Source organism: Salvelinus alpinus, chromosome 1 (genome assembly GCF_045679555.1).
Source record: "Salvelinus alpinus chromosome 1, SLU_Salpinus.1, whole genome shotgun sequence".
NCBI lineage: Eukaryota > Metazoa > Chordata > Actinopteri > Salmoniformes > Salmonidae > Salvelinus > Salvelinus alpinus.
Window position 1 is genome coordinate 92,159,889 of NC_092086.1, and position 20,829 is coordinate 92,180,717.

At 44.1% G+C, this 20,829-nt stretch overlaps 2 protein-coding genes across 3 annotated transcripts; one reads left to right on the plus strand and one right to left on the minus strand.

The window, feature by feature from the left end:
- The first annotated feature begins 1,645 nt into the window (after positions 1–1,645).
- On the plus strand, positions 1,646–14,433 carry LOC139534460 (protein phosphatase 1A-like). Of its 2 annotated transcripts, none has more exons than XM_071333633.1 (6): positions 1,646–2,407; positions 2,865–3,436; positions 4,708–4,825; positions 4,992–5,106; positions 5,236–5,299; positions 14,085–14,433. In XM_071333633.1, the coding sequence occupies exons 1-6, from the start codon at positions 2,011–2,013 to the stop codon at positions 14,322–14,324; spliced, it is 1,506 nt and encodes a 501-aa protein (XP_071189734.1). In that variant the 5' UTR covers positions 1,646–2,010; the 3' UTR covers positions 14,325–14,433. The 2 variants fall into 2 exon arrangements, with proteins under 2 accessions (XP_071189734.1, XP_071189741.1); XM_071333640.1 differs by lacking the exon at positions 14,085–14,433 and adding an exon at positions 5,415–6,248.
- Positions 12,403–13,607, minus strand: LOC139534474 (potassium channel subfamily K member 12-like). Its single transcript, XM_071333652.1, has one exon. It carries the CDS (start codon positions 13,497–13,499, stop codon positions 12,492–12,494), a length of 1,008 nt encoding a protein of 335 aa, XP_071189753.1. The 5' UTR covers positions 13,500–13,607; the 3' UTR covers positions 12,403–12,491.
- Positions 14,434–20,829: the final 6,396 nt, after the last annotated feature.

Genomic DNA, 20,829 nt, shown 5'->3' on the forward strand with positions numbered 1-20,829 from the left:
CACGACTCCAACACCATCATTAAGTTTGCCGATGACACAACAGTGGTAGGCCTGATCACTGACAACGATGAGACAGCCTATAGGGAGGAGGTCAGAGACCTGACCATGTGGTGCAAGGACAACAACCTCTCCCTCAACGTGATCAAGACAAAGGAGATGATTGTGGACTACGGGAAAAGGAGGGCCGAGCACGCCCCAATTCTCATCGACGGGGGGCTGTGGTGGAGCAGGTTGAGAGCATCAAGTTCCTTGGCGTCCACCAAGAGACCAAGACAGTCGTGAAGAGGGCACGAAAAAACCTATTCCCCCTCAGGAGACTGAAAAGATTTGGCATGGGTCCACAGACCCTCAAAAGTTTTTACAGCTGCACCACCGAGAGCATCCTGACTGGTTGCATCACTGCTCGGCCTCCGACCGCAAGGCACTAAAGAGGGTAGTGCGTACGGCCCAGTACATCACCGGGGCCAAGCTTCCTGCCATCCAGGACCTCTATACCAGGCGGTGTCAGAGGAAGGCCTTAAAAATTGTCAAAGAATCCAGCCACCCAAGTCATATGCTGTTTTCTCTGCTACCGCACGGCAAGCGATCCCGGAGCGCCAAGTCTAGGTCCAAGAGGCTTTTAAACAGCTTCTACCCCCAAGCCATAAGACTCCTGAACAGCTAATCAAATGGCTACCCAGACTATTTGCATCCCCCCCTCTTGATCGCTGCTGCTGCTAGTCTCTGTTATTATCTATGCATAGTCACTTTAATAACTCTACCTACATGTACATATTACCTCGACACCGGTGCCCCCGCACATTGACTCTGTACCGGTACCCCCTGTATATAGCCCCGCTATTATTTACTGCTGCTCTTTAATCATTTGTTATTCTTATCTCTTACTTTTTTGAGGTATTTTCTTAAAACTGCATTGTTGGTTAAGGGCTTGTAAGTAAGAATTTCACTGTAAGGTCTACACCTGTTATATTCGGCGCATGTGACAAATAACATTTTATTTTATTTTATTTGAATCAATCAAATCTAGTCTATACCAGGGTTCAGTATTTATTTGCATATGAATAATGGGTATGAATAGTGTCAGGCAAGTTCTAAATGAATACTGGCCAAGGCCAGAGCTAAGTGCGTCATTCACAGATTCAGCTTTAGGCAAAGTAAAACACAAAAAATGAACCACCACATGGCTCATAATGGGTTTCAAAGGGAGCATCAATGCATAATGTAAATTTACATTTACATTTAAGTCATTTAGCAGACGCTCTTATCCAGAGCGACTTACATGAGCCTTCTCTCGCTCTCTCTTCCTATCTCTCTCTCTCCCTGCCTCCTTCACTTCCTTACTCCCAGTCCCTCCCTCTCTCTCTCTCCCAGTTCCGCCCTCTCACATGCAGTAGTCTGTGCTGCTATTATAAAAGGCTGACACTCCTCTAATCCACAGGCGTAGAAGCTTGATAATCCAGACTCATTAAAGTTTGAGATTAGCAGAGATCTGGTAGGGGAGGAATGAAAAACAGAGGCACAGATAGGAAGGGAGAGGGGGAGAGTGACAGTGCATGCATGACATGGATGAGCTATGCTGCTCCGGGATTGGTGAACATAAATAGCCAAGCAATCACAGAGGAGGCAGGGAAAATAACAAGGCTAGCGAAAAGATGGAGAAAGGGAAGAGCTATGAAAAAAGATAGAGAAGGTGAAATCAAAAGACTACAGAGTAGAGGCAGAGCTAACAAAGACAGAGAAGGTATAAAAATGGGAGAGAGTGCAGATCAGTGAGATTTCCAGAGAGAACAGGAAGACAGAAGAGAGAGGGGGGTGAGCAGCTAGAAGCATCAGCACAGAGAAAATACATCAGCCAGACCAACAGCATCAACCTGGGCACCCATACTCTGAGAGGCCTGGAGCAACGGGCCTACACAGGCAGCACACAGCAGGGCACAGGCCTAGCCAACGGCCCACAGGCCCACAGGAGAGAGAAAAGACGCCCAGTCCACATTGTCAGCTGCTGTAGCCATGAGGACTGCACGGAAGGGGAGCGTGGAGATGCCTGCATTTGTCCGGCAGCTGGTGAAGGAGACAGAGAAGAGGGTCAGCTCCTTCTTCAAAGGAGGGGGGCATGGAGGGGCAGAGCACACAGTCGGGGAAAGAGAGGAGGTGATCTCCAGCCCCTACCTGGACCGTCCCATCCTGGACAAGTTGACTGAGGAGGGTTGCTCCTGCTGGGGCCTGACCTATGCTCTGTGCAGCATGCAGGGCTGGAGGGCAAACATGGAGGACTACCACAACTGTGTGCCTCAGCTGGGCACAGGGCTGGCAGACTGGAGCTTCTTTGCTGTGTTTGACGGGCACGCGGGAAACCAAGTGGCACAGTACGTTTCACAACACTTGCTGGATCAGGTCCTAGCTACAGGTGAAAAAAAACTTGACAGACTTATCATGTTACTTACCAGCCAGTTTTATCTCTTAGTTTAAAAAGATGCTTGCTTCAAAATAGATGCATGAACAGATCTTGATACACTGATGACTCATTCGAGAGCAGATATTTATATGCAGCATTATACTCTTAGGAGTAAAGCATGTGACTCCTCAAATATGTATTGAATAGTGTGTTAGAGAGAGGTTTATACCTGGTAATAACTATAAAAGATCACTACATTTTAGAATAATATTACTGGTGACTGCCATTTTATCTTGCCAGTATTGATGTGGTTATATAAATGATGTATATAAATGAATAACACCATTTAAAATTATACTGCCTGTGTGCACTGTGAAATAACTTCCTGTGTGTACTTACTGCTTGTGTACTTACTGCCTATTTATACTTACTGCATGGGTGTACTTACTGTACTGTCTGTGTCTTGTAGGAGGGATCGGGCCAGAGGACCACCCTGATCGGGTGAGAGGGAGCTTCACAGATGGCTTCCTACACACAGACAAACACCTGCTGACTGCAGCCCGCCGTGAGGGCTGGGAGCGGGGTGGCACCACCGTGACCTCCACTCTCATCTCACCACGATACATCTACTTCGCCAACTGTGGAGACTCGCGTGCCATGCTGTGCCAGGCAGGGCAGGTGTGCTTCTCCACTGAGGACCACAAGCCCTACAGCCCTCTGGAGAGGGAGCGCATCGAGAGCGCCGGCGGCTCCGTGTCCCTGCAGCGCATCAACGGCTCCTTGGCCGTGTCCCGAGCCCTGGGGGACTTCAGCTACAAGGGGACAGTGAACCGGCCGCCCACCCAACAGATGGTGTCTCCGGAGCCAGAGGTGTGTGTGGTGGAGCGGTCGCCCGGGGATGAGTTTCTGGTGCTGGCCTGTGACGGGGTGTGGGACACGGTCTCCAACGAGGAGCTATGCGCCTTCATCCAGAGTCGGCTGCGCGTCTGCACTGACCTCAGAGATGTCTGTTCCCAGGTCATTGACCTCTGCCTCTACAAGGTCAGTACTCATGGTCATAGATCACCTGTAGATCAGTGCATGTGGACCACATCAGTGACCTTTATAAATAATCCCTACATGTACATGTTGGAGCATAAGTGTATCAATTCGCTGTCAAAATGTGGATGCACTTTCCTCAATGTACACAGGGCAACATTCTCTGATCTGGTTAAACATGAGCCACACGGACATGCTGTTAATTAAACAATATGTGATTACATTATTTTAGCAGAGGCTTTATTTTCTATTTCATAATCTTAATCCTGTGAAATAATATTATTGAGGATATACCAGCAGGTTTAGACAGACTACTGGGAATTGAATGTGTGGTGCCACAAGACCTTTACAAACACATACACACCAGAACACACCCATTAAACACATACTCTGTGTGTACACAGGCTAAGTGAGCTGAGCTGGGCTGGCTTGTGGTTGTATAACAGTGTTCTAGTTTAGAGATGCTACCCAACAACCTGAAAATGTCACAGTTTCTAACCCTCTCACACACTTCACCACACTTCACCTTAGTAATCACTTCCAGAATCAGTTCAGTTCTGCATGAAGGAGGAAGTAGGCTATTCATGTTCCTGAAAGGAGACACAGTGCTTTAGCTTTGCTGTGTGGACGGCCAGTGTTAAACAAAGGCTAAGGTTGCCTACAACATTGGTACATTAGACTTTTATTGGCCCACTCAGGTCACATCAGGGAAGCCAATGCTGCTTGCTCACATCTTACAGACAGACACACATAATCTAAAGCCAACACAGTCACCAACGGCTAACATCAGTCAACATCAGTACCTGTGGCTAACAAGCTATTCTAACACACCTACTATCAGTTGAGAATGGGTGACTTCTTCGACAAAAGGGGCCTTATTTCGTAAGGATCAGATGAACACAGAAGAGAAGTGGTCGTAATTGGAGGTCAAAGGTCACTACTTAGCACCTGACCTCAGAGCCCGCGTCTGTTGCAATCCTGCTAGTAGCTTTCTAGTAAGCCTTGTTTGGCACTCACCTGATTTGCCACTTGACCAACAACAACATCTACAGCGCAGGCGATTTTCACCATTATCATAATGGTTGGAAAGATTATCCTATCTCACACACTGTTCAGAGGTCAGCATACATCACTAAGATTCACTAATAACAGTCAATCCTGTTTACAAAGGTAAGACGTACTCATGTCAGATCTGTACTGTACCCTAACATGAGGTCATCTCTGTGTACTGTAACTGTAGCTACTAACCTTGGTTGGCTTGTTCTCCTCTACAGGGCAGTCTGGACAATATCAGTATCATCTTGGTCTGCTTCCCTGGCGCCCCCCAGCTCTCAGCAGAAGCAATACACCAGGAGGCAGAGCTGGAAGACCTGCTGGAGTCCAAAGTGGCAGGTGCAGTGATGTGGCGGTAGTTGTGTGCATACTTATATTCACTCACTTCAGTTTATCCATATCCATGAGTTTACAACAGGATTTACACTGCTACAGTTAATTGCCCCTGAGAGAGGGCATTTTAATCCTTGTTTTGTTTGTAACTACTGCCCTCTTCCTTCGATAGAGATTTATGAGGAACTGAGTACTCAGGGGGAGGAGCCTGACCTGCTCACTGTCCTCACTGTTCTGGCAAACACTGATGTCCCAGGCTTACCACCTGGAGGTGGTCTGCAGAGCAAGTAAATTCATCTGAATGCATGGTGCTAAAAGTTCATTACAGTACAAGAGGTACTAAATAACAAAGTGCAGTAAGGATCCTCTGAGTAGAGAAACTGCTTGTCCTCAAACCTGTTTCCTGTGTGTTGCAGAAGGAACTGTATCATCTCCGCCTATTACGAAAAGAAGGAGGCACACAATCCTACTACACCTAATGTAAGGGTTTGTATTTATATCAAACTGTCTCAGTTATTATACCAATACTATATAATCTCCGACTTTGTCAGAATGTACGCACAATCACCTCACAGCAGTCTACATTTTTCTCCAGGGGCTTGGTGGTTCTGAGAAGCTCGTCTAGGTTCTGTCGTTTGGGAAATGTCTCTGGAAGACAACCAATGCCAAAAAAAAACTGTTTTCATTATGTGGCAATTCAACCAATCACAAAATGAATTTGGTCTCTCATCCCTCGCGCCAAGTAAAATGGTGATGTAACAAGTACAACGCAATTTGTGAAAGCTAAAACTATAGATTTTATATTTATACAATATGGGGAACATTTTATTTTATAGGACCTGGCGCTTTCAAACACAGAGATTCTTGCTCAGCAATATGATTCAGTAGTTGACAAACCATCTGATATATATTCATCCAATAATATCTATAACAATGTAAAATTCTAAAAACATTTATTTATGGGTTTCAGGTTGATGTTTAGTTTTAAGAGTCATCAAACCTCTCTCTCTCAGTCCTGTGTTTGGTCTGGTTTGCATGACCTGTACTGTGCTGCATTACGTACCTTGATGACATTAGATTTAACATGTTACAGTGATATGACATATGACCAAGACAAACCCAAGAATGGTCAGTAGATCCATGAACTTGTTAATATATTATCAAATGTGATTTAAATGAGTATGTGCTTTACTTACATACTGTTTAGACATTACATGTTCTGACTGTTTTCAGACAGAATAAAAATTATGTGACTAAGGACTTGTTTAGGATTTACCAGAGAGCACCACAACATCCAGTTACATCTCCATCATGCGGATACTCAACTACTTATTTATTATGAAAAATATTTTATAGTTAATGTGATTAACTGATATGCAAGACCATTAAATGTTTTCGTGTAATAAATGATTACTGACGTATAAATCACAGACAACGAAGAGACTTCATTTCATTCATGTCCACTAGGAGGATTTGTTTCTCTAGATAAAATACAAGTGCTCAGCACATTTCTCTTTGAAAAATGTGTAATGAACAGTGGTGATTTTAGCATGTAAATCTTGGTGGGGCAAACTCCCCCCAAAAATGTGTTGCCTGCCAGCAAAGCCACTACACAACACTAAACAATAAACTATAGCACTACAATGGTGAAAAACGGTGCCCACAAACTTTTAGGGCCTACATAAATCTGTCCCAACAGCAGAGCTTTTCTTTCAGCACCATGGAGTGAATCCTTACCACCGCTACACCTGGCTATTATCGGAGACTTGTCTGTCAGAGAAACAGTTCATTCAGCCTCATTTACTGCTTTTTAAAAAACCATAGCTGATATGGCTGACTTGCTTAAACAAATGTGGTTACTACTGACTCCTTGTCGATTTGTGTAAGTCGATAACCCTTATGAAAAAGATTGCAGTCATAGTGCAGTATAACGGCAGTATAACTTCAGTTAGAGTGCAGTATGCTGCAAACACTGCATCCAAAATACGTTTTTTTGCAGTAACTTTGCAGTGTAACTGCAGTTGGAATGCAGTATAACTGCAGTTCAACTGCAATACACTGCAGTTATTCTACAATTACTTCACAGTCGACTGCAGTTGCTGCGCTTTTACTGCAGTTTTATTTTGTAAGGGCATTCTCCTTCAATTATAATGAATGCCAAAATTAACTTTCACTTTTGAACCATACACAAACATTATTACATTTATGTTCAGTAAATTAATAAAGTTTATTCTTATATCATTAACACTTAGCTCTAAGTATAAGCAATTGCAAGCAAACGAGCTGCGACGATGTAGGCCTATTCGTTCAGCACTTTCAAAATGGACACGACAGAAATCCAGATAGATGTTAGTTCAGATAAATTCAGCGAGATGTTGAGGCCTTAACTTTGCTCTTCTTTAAGTCACCACACAGAGAGAAAGAGAGAGAGTGGGAGAGACTCTGTATTTTATTAGGCCTATGTAGTCTAAAAAGGAAGGAAAATACAATCATGAGAATCCACTTTTATATACAATATACTGACGCACACACAGCGCATTGCACAAACAAAACAACACTCGCAATATCAACTGGAATTACATGGGTCTATTACTGAACTTTTTGTTGAAAACAAATATTTGAATGGAAAGAGACTGTGCCTGGCAAACATGGTTACAGACTCAACAACATTATATAGTTTCGCCTTCTCGTCAAGAAAAGCACATGAGCTAATTACAATACACAAAGTAAGCAAAACAATGAAAAATTATGAATAAGATATTAATGAGATAGACCTATATAAGCAATAGGCCTATATCAATTGAGATGTACAAACTATGGCATAAGGGAATGATGAGCGTATCAGAGGCAATCCGTCATTTCGATTAAGACATTAATGAGCGAGCTAAGATGGACGTAGTCAATATAACTATTTGTTCAACACTTATGAAATGTACAGTGACAGAATTCAGAACATGGGACGTTCTCACAGTATTCTCCCTGTACACCAAGTCAGAACCGTAGGATAAATAAAGGGGGCATACAAGCAGACAAAGAAAGCTCTTACAATATTTAATTATGACATTTCTCTAAAACAGGCTATAGGCCAGGGGCAAAACTTTCACTGGGGACGGGGGGACATGTCCCCCCCCCCAATTTTATCATTGGAATGTGATACAAAACGAGGCAACGGTGTGCGGACGCCTCCGAGTGGTCGGGTAGGCTGTTTGGAGTGTTTATCCGACTAGATAAACAATAATAATGATAATTATTATTATTATGTCCCCCCACTTTTAAAACCAAAATTGCACCCCAGCTATAGGCCGAATTTGACATCCAAGAGAACAGTAGGCAGATGGGCTACTAACAGCTTACTATACAACATACTGTACGCTTAGTATTTCTTTCTTAGCTACAGTATACGTATTACATAATTTATGCAGCAGCATACAATACATTTTTGGACGTTGTTGTGCTGTCCTTCTTGTGGGAACATTTTGTCATCAAACTTTGTCATCAACTTCTGGCATTCTCTGGATTTATGGGGCTTTCAAGACAACTAGGAACTCTGAAAAAAACAAGGTTGAATCATGACGTCAGTCACCTTCAGGTCGGAGCTCTAGAAAGAGGCCCGAGTTCCGACTTGGAATTCCGAGTTGGATGACCGTTCAAAACGTATTTTTCCAGTCGGAGCTTGTTTTTTTCAGAGTTCCCAGTTGTCTTGAACGCAGCAGAAGTCATGCTGGATTGACAGCATGGCCAATGTATTCAATCTTTTCTGGCCCATGGTGTTCCGTGTGAATGTTTATCCTTTTAAACTTGGAAAAAAGACCCTTTCAGACAGATGTTTTAAATCCTTAACCCCGTTTGGACCACACACCCTCTCCACCGAATAGCAGGCAGGCGGAAAAAAATGTACATTTACATTTATTTGACTAGGCAAGTCAGTTAAGAACAAATTATTATTTACAATGACGGCCTACCCCAGCAAAACCCTAACCCGGCTGATGCTGGGCCAATTGTGCGCCGCCCTATGGGACTCCCAATCACAGCCAGTTGTGATACAGCCTGGAATCGAACCGGGGTCTGTAGTGATGCCTCTAGCACTGAGATGCAGTGCCTTAGACCGCTGCACCACTCGGGAACCCCAAGTTTGCCACTGATTCCTTCCAAACCACTCATTGTTGAATTTGCTATTTCTGATCTGTTGTGTAACGTTTATGTCCAATGGCCGATGAGCACTGATACGTTTTATCTATAATTTCTCTTCATATGACAAGGATTGAAAAGGATTTGCCAGTAGATTGTCGACGTGATTCATGATGATGACTGCTTGCCTAGCTTGATAGCTAAGATTTTGAAAGTATGATGTTATGATCAGTCCAATCAAAGCTACGGTAGATATAACATGATTTGACGGAATTTTATCTGTGGCCAATGACCTTGAGCTTTCTTCGATGGGCACTTCTAATTTAAATCTATGGCAGCACCCAAGGGGGCTTGAACTGCCTAGCTCTCCCTGTAGATCCTGCGGTGACGTAGTGTCCCAATGAGTGACAGAACACTGAGCCAATTATGGCGCAGCTAGAGAAGATTACCATCGCCTACACTCTGTATTTTCCGCTGGTTGCCCGTCCACCACAGAAAGCACTGAGCTTGGCTGAAACACCTGCATTTTGGAGCTGCCTTACTCAAGAAAGCAAGAAAGAAACCCTGTTTGTATGCAGCTTTATTCACTCAATACATTTGTTTTTACATTGTTTGCAAACTGATATGTGACAAGAATGAATGGCAAAATAACATGCAAAACAGCCAACCCAAAAAATATATACATATATATATATATATATTTTTTTTTAGCTAAACAAGTGGGGCTCAAACAGGCTCTGCCCCACCTACCCTGAATGACTGGTCGCCACTGGTAATGAACAGTGGTGAAAAAAGTAATAAATTGTAAAAGTAAAGATACCTTAATAGAAAATGACTAAAGTAAAAGTAAAAGTCACCCAGTAAATGCTACTTGAGTAAAAGTCTAAAAGTATCTGCTTTTAAATGTACTTATGTACAGTGGTGGAAAAAGTACTCAATTGTCAAAGTAAAAAGTAAAAGTATTAAGCAAACCAGACGGCATGATTTTCTTTTTTTGTATACAGACAGACACGGGCACACTCCAACACTCCAAGATAATTTACAAACGCAGTATTTGTGTGTAGTGAGTTCGACAGATCAGAGGCAGTAGGGATGGCAATGCGTTATATTGATAGGTGCGTGAATTGCACCATAATCCTGTCCATCCTGAGCATAAAAAATGTAATGAGTACTTTTTGGTGTCAGGGAAAATGTACGGGAGTAAAAAGTACATCTTTTCTTTAGGAATGAAGTGGAGTAAAAGGGAAAGTTGTAATAAATATGAATAGTAATATACAGATCCCCCAAAGACAACTTAATGAAGTACTTTACACCACTGGTAATGATAATTTGGTACAGGAAAATGGTAAAGAGATAACTATGGATGAACAAGGTCATGCTTGAGGGAAATATTTGCATAGGTATGAGGGGGCCCGAACCAGTTAGGCACTGTTAAAATGAGCACAGAATATTGGCAAAACGTAACTCACTCCAGATTATTGTGGATGTCACACTCTCATACCGTTTATTGACATAAATACATTTCCCAGGGCTAGACTATATTTGATTAAGATGAAGAGGTTTTGTTTTCGCTTTTACAGCTCTCATACTGTGTGTCTGAGGGCTTTCTATCTAATTAACACAATTCAACTGTGATACATATTCAACAGGTTCTCTACCAGAGCCCTAGACATTAGGTGACTGAGGATGCATATACATAATATGGATACATTTCTATGTTCACTGATCCCGGATACCACCCCACACAAATCCATTGTGTTGTGGTGGAGCTCAGGACACATCTGCAAAGCTCTCATAAATCAGTGGGTCTTCTCAAGAGGCCCTCCACGTCTCCATACTCCACACAAAGCCTGATTGCATTCAGCATTGTATTTGAGCCAATCACTTGAGCATTTCAAACCCATCTCCAGAGAGACGCTGTTTAAATGAAAGGCATCTGTCCACCGCATCTCACCACAGAACCAAACAGGAACATTCAAGCAGTGTATTAATAGGAGATCAGTGATCAATGTTCCCTCAAATTTTTTCATCACTGAGCAAATTTCTGCTGAGCGCAGACTTGAACATTGTGAAAATTCTGTGCAACTTCTGGCGTGCATTTACTTCTTTAAGTTACAGTTTTAACAGTGGCCAAGTAGGCTACTGTGGCTATTTGTTCAATATGTAGGCCTACCAGAGTGGGCTACCATCGAAAGCAACGGAGAAAAATGCATCCCATAACATTTTAACATGGAAATAGCTGTTCTATCATTCAGCCTACAGTAGCATCAAATGTGCGGTGTTCAATGTAGGCCTAAAACAACCTGTTTATCCACTTGTTCTTCAGACAAGGAGGTGACTGAACAGTTGTGTTGTTTGATGCAAGAAACCACTTTACAAAATAAAATTATTAAATAAAATCATTATTATTCTCATACCATTATTACAGAGAATGAAGCAAATTATGCTACCCTCTGCCTATTGACTATTTAGCTTATTCAAGACCGTCTCAAAATATAACACTGCCCCTTTAAGAGATTTTTAAAAAAGCTCTTTACCTGACTTGATTTTCAAAGATGGCTAGAAATGCACACATTTTGGGCTCTTGTAGGAAGCAACCACTCCCAAATTGTTGACTAGGAATTCACTATAACTCGGCTAATAACTCACAAACTAGCAAAGAATATGAACAAATGTGCGCAGGTGGCTACACAGCTCTCGCTTTGATCTCAAAACAAGTGCATCTACTCACAACCCTCATGCAGCCAATATGTCTACTGCAGCTCTGATTGGTTATGATGCACCGGCCTGCGTAGAGTACGGGCCTCTGTCGTGCATGTCAATGCAACAGAATCCTACTCCAATGCGTGCTGCCTACAATAACATCTCTTGCACAGTTAGCTTTGCATAGTTCATTTTGTTTCGAAATGTTACATTGAAAGTGGCTAATATTGCGTTGATTTGAGGACAATTCCCACAGCAGAGCGAAACGTTGATAGTGTTAACTGAAGGGGAAAACTAGAAAGTTGAGAGAAGTTCAATCTGTGCGGCAGTCTGAGGGGAGCGGTGCGGAAGTCTGAGGGGAGCTGTGCGCCAGTCTGAGGGGAGCTGTGCAGCAGTCTGAGGGGAGCTGTGCGGCAGTCTGAGGGGAGCTGTGCGCCAGTGCGCAGTTTAGAGGGACCATTGTCAGTGATCATCATGAATGTCTGGCATTCTGAAAAGCTGTCAGACAGAGTAGAGGTCTGCTGTGGGCTATCATCATGTCTAGAACAAAGAACCTAGCTACCCTCAACATGAGTTACATTGAAAACGTATGAGTTTTATGTGTGAATATATTTACATTTGGCAAATATGTATGTCCAGCTGTAGCATTCAACTGTTCTGTTTCACTACTGTACTTTGATCGACAAACAATGCTAATTCTGAGGATGAAACGTCACTAGTTTTCTAGGAATAACAGAAGAGGATCCAGCATCCAGTCCACCATTCGGTAATATTACAATAACCCTCAGAAAACAGTGCTTTATTTTTTATTTTGAGTTAGTGTGACTGGGGTCAGGTGTGATTACCTGTCCACACTGGTCTCCTGCAGGCGGTTGTTCATGATGGCGAATGCGCCCACCCCCCCAGAGAAGCCGTTGTGACGAGGAACGTGGCTCTGACGGGGGCCCTGGTGGGCCGTCTCACACAGCTGCTTCTGCAGCAGCGCCAGAGACACCTTATTGGATGCTCTGAAGTCATTCACCGAGATCATCTCCCCAGAGAGACGCCGGCCTCCAGCGACCCCGTCCACCCCCATCCCTGCGTCTGTCTCGCTGTTACACACTGTCTCCACCGAGGCGTCTGTGTAGCGGTGTCGCCTCGCAGGGGGGTGGGACGGGGTGGGCTGCACACCATTGCGTTTGAGCCGCTGCTGGCGGAGCCGTGCGGGTGGAGGCCTCAAGCCGGCGTGTTTGTTAGGGAAGCAGGGGCAGCAGAGCCGCCGGCAGAGGCCCCTCTTAGGGCAAGAGCAGGGACAGCGCCAGCCTGGGCAAGCCAGCTGGGTCAGGATCCAGTTGAGAGTCTGTTTGATGATGATGGAGATAACGTTGAACAGGGAGTAGATGCAGCACACGCCCATGAGGATGAAGAGACAGTTGCCCAGGCGATAGGCATCCTGGGCCTCATAACGCTCCCTCTGGCTGCTCACCAGGTCCCCGAAGCCGATAGTGCTGAAGGCCACAAAGCAGAAGTACAGGGAGTCCATGTAGCTCCAGTCTTCCATGGAGCAGTACAGAGAGGAGGCGCTGCAGGCGATCAGCACAGACGCCACTCCCAGGATCAGCATCACGTAGTAGACAGAGGGCTTCCAACCCTCCAGACTGTCCTCCTCTCTGCGGGGCTCCCCGTCCCCAGACACAGGCCCCACCCCTGAGCGCCTCATCCTCCGCTCGTGGCACCAGCGCATGATGTAGGCTAGCATGGTGATGATCCTCTCCAGGAAGAGGTTGAAGAAGAGGATGGTGGCGGCACAGCCAATGAGGCCGTAGAAGATCAGGAATATTTTACCAGGGATGGTAGCTGGGGTGGTCATACCAAAGCCTGGTGGGAAAGAGTACAAAAGAGAATGGTCAATGTGCCAATTGTTTGTCAAATAAGTGCCTTTACATTTGTTCTTACTTAGCACTAGATGTCGAGATGATAAAAAGATGTGGAGTGGCTATTGATATATATGTCTTTTCATTTCATACCATGAATGCAATTTATATTAAAGTAAGGGATCATCATTTTACAGTACTGGGCACTTTATGTTGACAAACTCAAAATAAGAGCGACTGAACGAGTCATGAAAACAGGAGCTGAGAGAAAGAAGGGATGAGATGGAAACATTAACAATTTTCAGTCATGAGTAGTGATCACATAACAAAAAGCTAAAGTCCCAGAAATGCAAATTGACCTCACATGCCCAGATGTACATTGAAATTAGTGCCTCGGAGTCTCACCGATCATCAATCTAATCCCATCCCAGCTTCCTCTCCTCTCTCTTGTCATCCCCGTCATCTACTCAATAAATATTCTACATTATACTGTGTATCTGTTGAGACAGTTGTGTTCAGTTTGCATCTACATGACAGCAAATAACTTTGCATCTTTAATACCCTGACTCTGACCCTCACAGAGAGCAGCTGTCCAACTCACCGATGGTGGACACAACCGTGCCGACAAAGTAGAAGGCTCCAGAGAAGTCCCAGCGGGGCCTAAGAGCGTCCACTCTGATCCCAGCCCCATTGGCCTCTTCATACTGTCTCAGCAGCGCGTGCAAGGCTCCCAGGCTTACCTGGTGACTCAGGGTGAAGTTGGCCAGCTGCTGGTCCCAGAGGCGGCGGGCACGGAGCTCGGAGGGGCGCTCCAGGGCTGAGAACACAGCCGCCCCACACAGCAGGTAGAGCAGGATAAGCCCTGCCAGCAGGCAGAAGCGGGCATTGTCCTCATTGAGGGGCGGCCGGGGGCAGCAGCCTCCACTCCGTTTACGAGCCATGAGTGCAGCTAGCCCAGCACAGATACAACACCGTACTAACATACACTGCCTGTCTGAGCCTGCCTTATTAACACCACTCACTACACATACATCACACACACCAAACTACAGCACAGACACAAAAATACAAGCTTAACATACCCTAATATGCTAAAAGAAAAAGTGGGTACCCACACAGAGAACCTACACACACAGCTGCCCCCCGATGCCATTGGATGTTGATGGTTGATCCATCCAGAGCGCTCTCAATGTGTTGTAATGTCCTGAGTGGTCATTCACCTCTATGAGTTCTGAATCTGATGATGTGCCCCCTGATAGAAGAGATCTCCTGACTGTATGGTCACAGTTTATGACTATGAAATCCTGAACTGGTCTGTGAACAAGATACAGGTACTACTGGGTAATTAACTTGGTATTGGAATTGTTTTCAATCAACAAGTAGAAATCCTTTTTTTGATCTTTTCTCAAAATGTGTATATTAAATTACTGACATCTGTCTTGTAAAGTAAAACTATCATGAATCACTAGAGCTCTTTACTTTTCCTGAATATCAGAGAGCATCATTAAAACCTACACCTCTCATAATAGTTTTTTTTTAACATGAATTGCTCATAAGGCTTTTCGATAATTCATATCACATATTATCTGAATAATAAAGAGAGACAAAACATACCTGATTTTTGAGATCTTGATTATTCCGATAATTTCACACTTTATTCAAACAGTTTTTGCACATGGCCGTGGTGAGACTTGATCTGCGGTTTAAGGTACCTGCACTGAGCGTGCTTTTCCAAGGATCTGATGATCAGTGACCATTGAGATGAGAGCGAGAGAGCGAGAGAGCGAGAGAGCGAGAGAGAGAGAAAATATAGAACCCATGTTTGCAAGCAAACCTTGATTGTTGTAATCATTTCTTGATTTTAGAAGCTTTTCTATTCATGTCCTCCAACCTGTAATCAACATTCAATCTAATATTCTCTCTCACTGGGCAGACAGTAACAGATGGTCTTCAATATATTATTGATATGCAAATACTGTATCTAAACTGATTAAAACACTGGATTTGAGCTGTAAACTGATTAAAACACAGCAACTTCTTATTTGCATGGTATTTATCCATGCAACATCTGACTGCAAATGTGGCATTCAAATACATCAGACCTTCAGAGGTCTTCTGAGGTGGTTCACAACTCATTGATTATACTCTTATCAGGCTTTACCAAGTGATTAACTGAGTCTAATTTTCAGACAACCACATATGTTCTCCTCTCTCCTTTGGTTTAGTACCAAGTGTCTCAGGTACAAGGTGTGCCTCCTCTCTGTTGTAGTTTGTGTGGGAGGGATGGATTTGTTCTTCCTGACTGCTCTTTTGTGTTTGTGCGTCTGCCTTTAATCTTGGATGAGGGCTGAGGGGTACTAGAGGGGCATTGGTTCATGCTATGACACTGGAGTACTGAGTGTCCAGGTGCAGAAGAAAGAGGCTGTGCATGAATGAGAGACACCGGCCTTTACACCTTGTGATGGAAATGTGTATAATGTGAAGAGACAGTCTTGAAAATGTTCATCTTGTCTTAGTGTCAAAAATAATTATTGGTTCCTGCCTGTGCTTGGTAAAGATATGAGGGGGGGCGACATGACCTCCTCCTTAGGACCATCTGCACCCTGCATCCCACTGCTGGCTTTCTTCTGAAGCGAAGCAGGGTTGGTCCTGGTTAGTCCCTGGATGGGAGACCAGATGCTGCTGGAAGTGTTGTTCAAGGGCCAGTAGGAGGCACTCTTTCATCTGTACTAAATTTAAAAAAATATATATATATATCCCAATGCCCCAGGGCAGTGATTGGGGACACTGCTCTGTGTAGGGTGCTGTCTTTCGGGATGGGACGTTAAATGGGTGTCCTGACTCTCTGAGGTCATTAAAGATCCCATGGCACTTATTGTAAGAGTAGGGGTGTTAACCCCGGTGTCCTGGCTAAATTCCCAAGCTGTCCCTCATATCATCCCCAGCTTACAATTTCTCAATCTTCCCTGTAACTATTCCCCAGGTCATTGCTGTAAATGAGAACGCGTTCTCAGTCAACTTACCTGGTAAGATAACTGTAAAATAAAATCTGGCAGAATGCCCAGAATATGTTCTAGAAGTTAAGATAGGAAACGGTGTCAGACACATGCCGGTACCAACCCTACAAACTATGTCTATGTAACATGTCTGTAACCAGTATTTAAGGAGCTAACGGGACTGCCCCGAGTAGAGCTCCTGATTGACATGTGCATTGAGTTGGTTGGAACCAACTGTTGTGCTAATTAAAGAAGCAATAAAAAACTGGCCTTATTTAGACTAGTTGAGTATCTGGAGAATCAGCATTTGTGGGTTCGATTACAGGCTTAAAATGGCCAGAAACAAAGAACTTTCTTCTGAAACTCGTCAGTCTATTCTTGTTCTGAGAAATTATGGCTATTCCATGTGAGAAATTGCCAAGAAACTGAAGGTCTCGTACAACGCTGTGTACTACTCCCTTCACAGAACAGTGCAAACTGGCTCTAACCAGAATAGAAAGAGGAGTGGGAGGCACCGGTGCACAACTGATCAAGAGGACAAGTACATTAGAGTGTCTACAGTAGTTTGAGAAACAGACGCCTCACTAGTCCTCAACTGGCAGCTTCATTAAATAGTACCCACAAAATAACAGTCTCAACGTTAACAGTGAAGAGGCGACTCCGGGATGCTGCCCTTCTAGGCAGGTTTGCAAAGAAAAAGCCATGTCTCAGACTGGCCAATGAAAAGAAAAGATTAAGATGGGAAAAAGAACACAGACACTGGACAGAGGAACTCTGCCTAGAAGGCCAGCATCCTGGAGTCGCCTCTTCACTGTAATATGGAAGATTACTGAGTGTGTGTCTGAATGGATACCCCATTCAGTTTTGTGAGTGTTTTTTTGATCTATAATGTTATCTACGGTTATTATATATGTATAGGAAGTAGCGGCAAGCTAGAAAGCTAGAGTGAGAGCAGGAGGACCCACTGACAATTGTCTGTAGGCATTTATAAGTGAAGTGTCTACATGGTCTGAGAACCACTGGCTAGTCTCAGGAGAAGGCTAGAGAGAGGATAGAGAGGCCCCACTGACAATTGTCTGTAGCCATTTATAAGAGAAGTGTAACACGTGGTCGAGAACCACTGGAAGCGTTGAAGATACATATGGTGTCCTCTACCGCCCTCGAGCTACAGGTAGCGAGCATTGACCGGAGAAGCCATTGTGTACCTCTCGGGCTGCTGTGCTGTAATCGTTGCTCATGTTGTGGATGTCAAAACCTAAAGATTTATAACGGTATAAAGGGATTCTGTATGGAGATATGAAAGGAGAAAGTACTATTCCCAAATATGATGGGTTACTAGAGATAAAGTAACATAATATTGAGTATAATGGGTTACTACAGATCTGATGATGTAACAATAGAAAAAATTATAATAACTTACACACCCACACGTAGATGTACGTAAGTGGTGTAAAAGGTATTCTGAGAAATGTTCAGAGTGGTCCCTTTATGGATAATTTGATAAAGATAAATTTAAAGCATTGTACGGGACTTGACTTACCCCTAACCAATAAAACTATAAACACTTATGAGATTTCCCCCACACTTGTAAATAAACCCCATACCCTGTTAAAAAGACCCATTGATTTTCTGTATTCACCTACTCAACCGTTTAACTTGCTAGGTAGAGACATATTATGGACAGATCACCATGCCATCTACAGGGGACTGATACACAGTGCCAGCCCATTTAATACATATTGATCCCTCCAAAGTATTACATATGAATCTTAAAATAATAGACATTTAATAAGTGTGAAGCAGAAAGTGAATATCCAACAGAGATTGGTAATAAAAATATAGAGCATTGTTAGGGTAGACTAAAATTAAAACAATGCCTTCCAATATGGAGAAAGTTATCATGTTTGTTTTGTTTTGTTTTAAACCTTGCAATAGGGGGAAAAGCAGAATGTTGTTTGAGAGTGATCTGTGTGTATTAGAAGTAGTAGATTGAGAAGGTCTTCCTATTGGGAAGAAGGGAGTCCTAGTTGAAGGAAACATATGGAGACTAGTGAAAGTAACAAAGTGAATGGTAATTGGCTTTCAGATAGCACTCTAATAATGCAATATCTTAGTAATTTGAAGAAGTAAATGTTTTAATACAAGATCACATAACGAACAGAGGTATGAGGGTGCCATCTTGTGTTTGGGTTAGAGATAAGCCTCCAGTGGAACAATAGATCGTACACACTAAACTCAAACAGGCTGTAAGGAACACAGTGGGGGTAAGGGACACAGTGGGGAAATTTGGGACAGAGGTATGAATAATTGAATAACACACATTTTTGACAATTTATTGCTCAATTCTATAGTTTGGGTAGCACAAATGATTTAAGTAAGAAGGTAATGTCATCTAAAACAATAATATGTTTCCATTAAATGGAACTGTGTCCAGTGATTTAAGTATGTAATGTCATCTAAAACAATAATCTGTTACGTGGAACTGTGTCTAGAAGTAGATCCAAGTAAAAATGTAGGTACCGAATATTGAGCTGATAAACCTGCACCAATTTATTGAAGGTCCTAGCAGATTTGTTAAACAACAGATTAAGATTACAAGAGAGGGGCTCTGGAATTGTTTACTTTAGAAGGTGCCTAATTCAGCTTTACGGGACACCGTATCATTTGATGTGTCTGACGTATAATTCTGTATACACATGGTTTTATTTACATTTACATTTACATTTAAGTCATTTAGCAGACGCTCTTATCCAGAGCGACTTACAAATTGGTGCATTCACCTTATGATATCCAGTGGAACAACCACTTTACAATAGTGCATCTAACTCTTTTAAGGGGGGGGGGGGGTTAGAAGGATTACTTTATCCTATCCTAGGTATTCCTTAAAGAGGTGGGGTTTCAGGTGTCTCCGGAAGGTGGTGATTGACTCCGCTGACCTGGCGTCGTGAGGGAGTTTGTTCCACCATTGGGGTGCCAGAGCAGCGAACAGTTTTGACTGGGCTGAGCGGGAACTGTACTTCCTCAGAGGTAGGGAGGCGAGCAGGCCAGAGGTGGATGAACGCAGTGCCCTTGTTTGGGTGTAGGGCCTGATCAGAGCCTGAAGGTACGGAGGTGCCGTTCCCCTCACAGCTCCGTAGGCAAGCACCATGGTCTTGTAGCGGATGCGAGCTTCAACTGGAAGCCAGTGGAGAGAGCGGAGGAGCGGGGTGACGTGAGAGAACTTGGGAAAGTTGAACACCAGACGGGCTGCGGCGTTCTGGATGAGTTGTAGGGGTTTAATGGCACAGGCAGGGAGCCCAGCCAACAGCGAGTTGCAGTAATCCAGACGGGAGATGACAAGTGCCTGGATTAGGACCTGCGCCGCTTCCTGCGTGAGGCAGGGTCGTACTCTGCGAATGTTGTAGAGCATGAACCTACAGGAACGGGTCACCGCCTTGATGTTAGTTGAGAACGACAGGGTGTTGTCCAGGATCACGCCAAGGTTCTTAGCACTCTGGGAGGAGGACACAATGGAGTTGTCAACCGTGATGGCGAGATCATGGAACGGGCAGTCCTTCCCCGGGAGGAAGAGCAGCTCCGTCTTGCCGAGGTTCAGCTTGAGGTGGTGATCCGTCATCCACACTGATATGTCTGCCAGACATGCAGAGATGCGATTCACCACCTGGTTATCAGAGGGGGGAAAGGAGAAGATTAATTGTGTGTCGTCTGCATAGCAATGATAGGAGAGACCATGTGAGGATATGACAGAGCCAAGTGACTTGGTGTATAGCGAGAATAGGAGAGGGCCTAGAACAGAGCCCTGGGGGACACCAGTGGTGAGAGCACGTGGTGCGGAGACAGATTCTCGCCACGCCACCTGGTAGGAGCGACCTGTCAGGTAGGACGCAATCCAAGCGTGGGCCGCGCCGGAGATGCCCAGCTCGGAGAGGGTGGAGAGGAGGATCTGATGGTTCACAGTATCAAAGGCAGCCGATAGGTCTAGAAGGATGAGAGCAGAGGAGAGAGAGTTAGCTTTAGCAGTGCGGAGCGCCTCCGTGACACAGAGAAGAGCAGTCTCAGTTGAATGACTAGTCTTGAAACCTGACTGATTTGGATCAAGAAGGTCATTCTGAGAGAGATAGCAGGAGAGCTGGCCAAGGACGGCACGTTCAAGAGTTTTGGAGAGAAAAGAAAGAAGGGATACTGGTCTGTAGTTGTTGACATCGGAGGGATCGAGTGTAGGTTTTTTCAGAAGGGGTGCAACTCTCGCTCTCTTGAAGACGGAAGGGACGTAGCCAGCGGTCAAGGATGAGTTGATGAGCGAGGTGAGGTAAGGGAGAAGGTCTCCGGA

Bases quoted from the DNA above. Each gene is read 5' to 3' on its own strand.
- LOC139534460 (XM_071333633.1), top strand. From the start codon at position 2,011: ATGAGGACTGCACGGAAGGGGAGCGTGGAGATGCCTGCATTTGTCCGG. The intron at 4,826-4,991 runs GTGCAGTGATGT...TTCCTTCGATAG, and splicing joins GCTGGAGTCCAAAGTGGCAG to AGATTTATGAGGAACTGAGT. The intron at 5,107-5,235 runs GTAAATTCATCT...TGTGTGTTGCAG, and splicing joins GGAGGTGGTCTGCAGAGCAA to AAGGAACTGTATCATCTCCG.
- LOC139534474 (XM_071333652.1), bottom strand. From the start codon at position 13,499: ATGACCACCCCAGCTACCATCCCTGGTAAAATATTCCTGATCTTCTAC.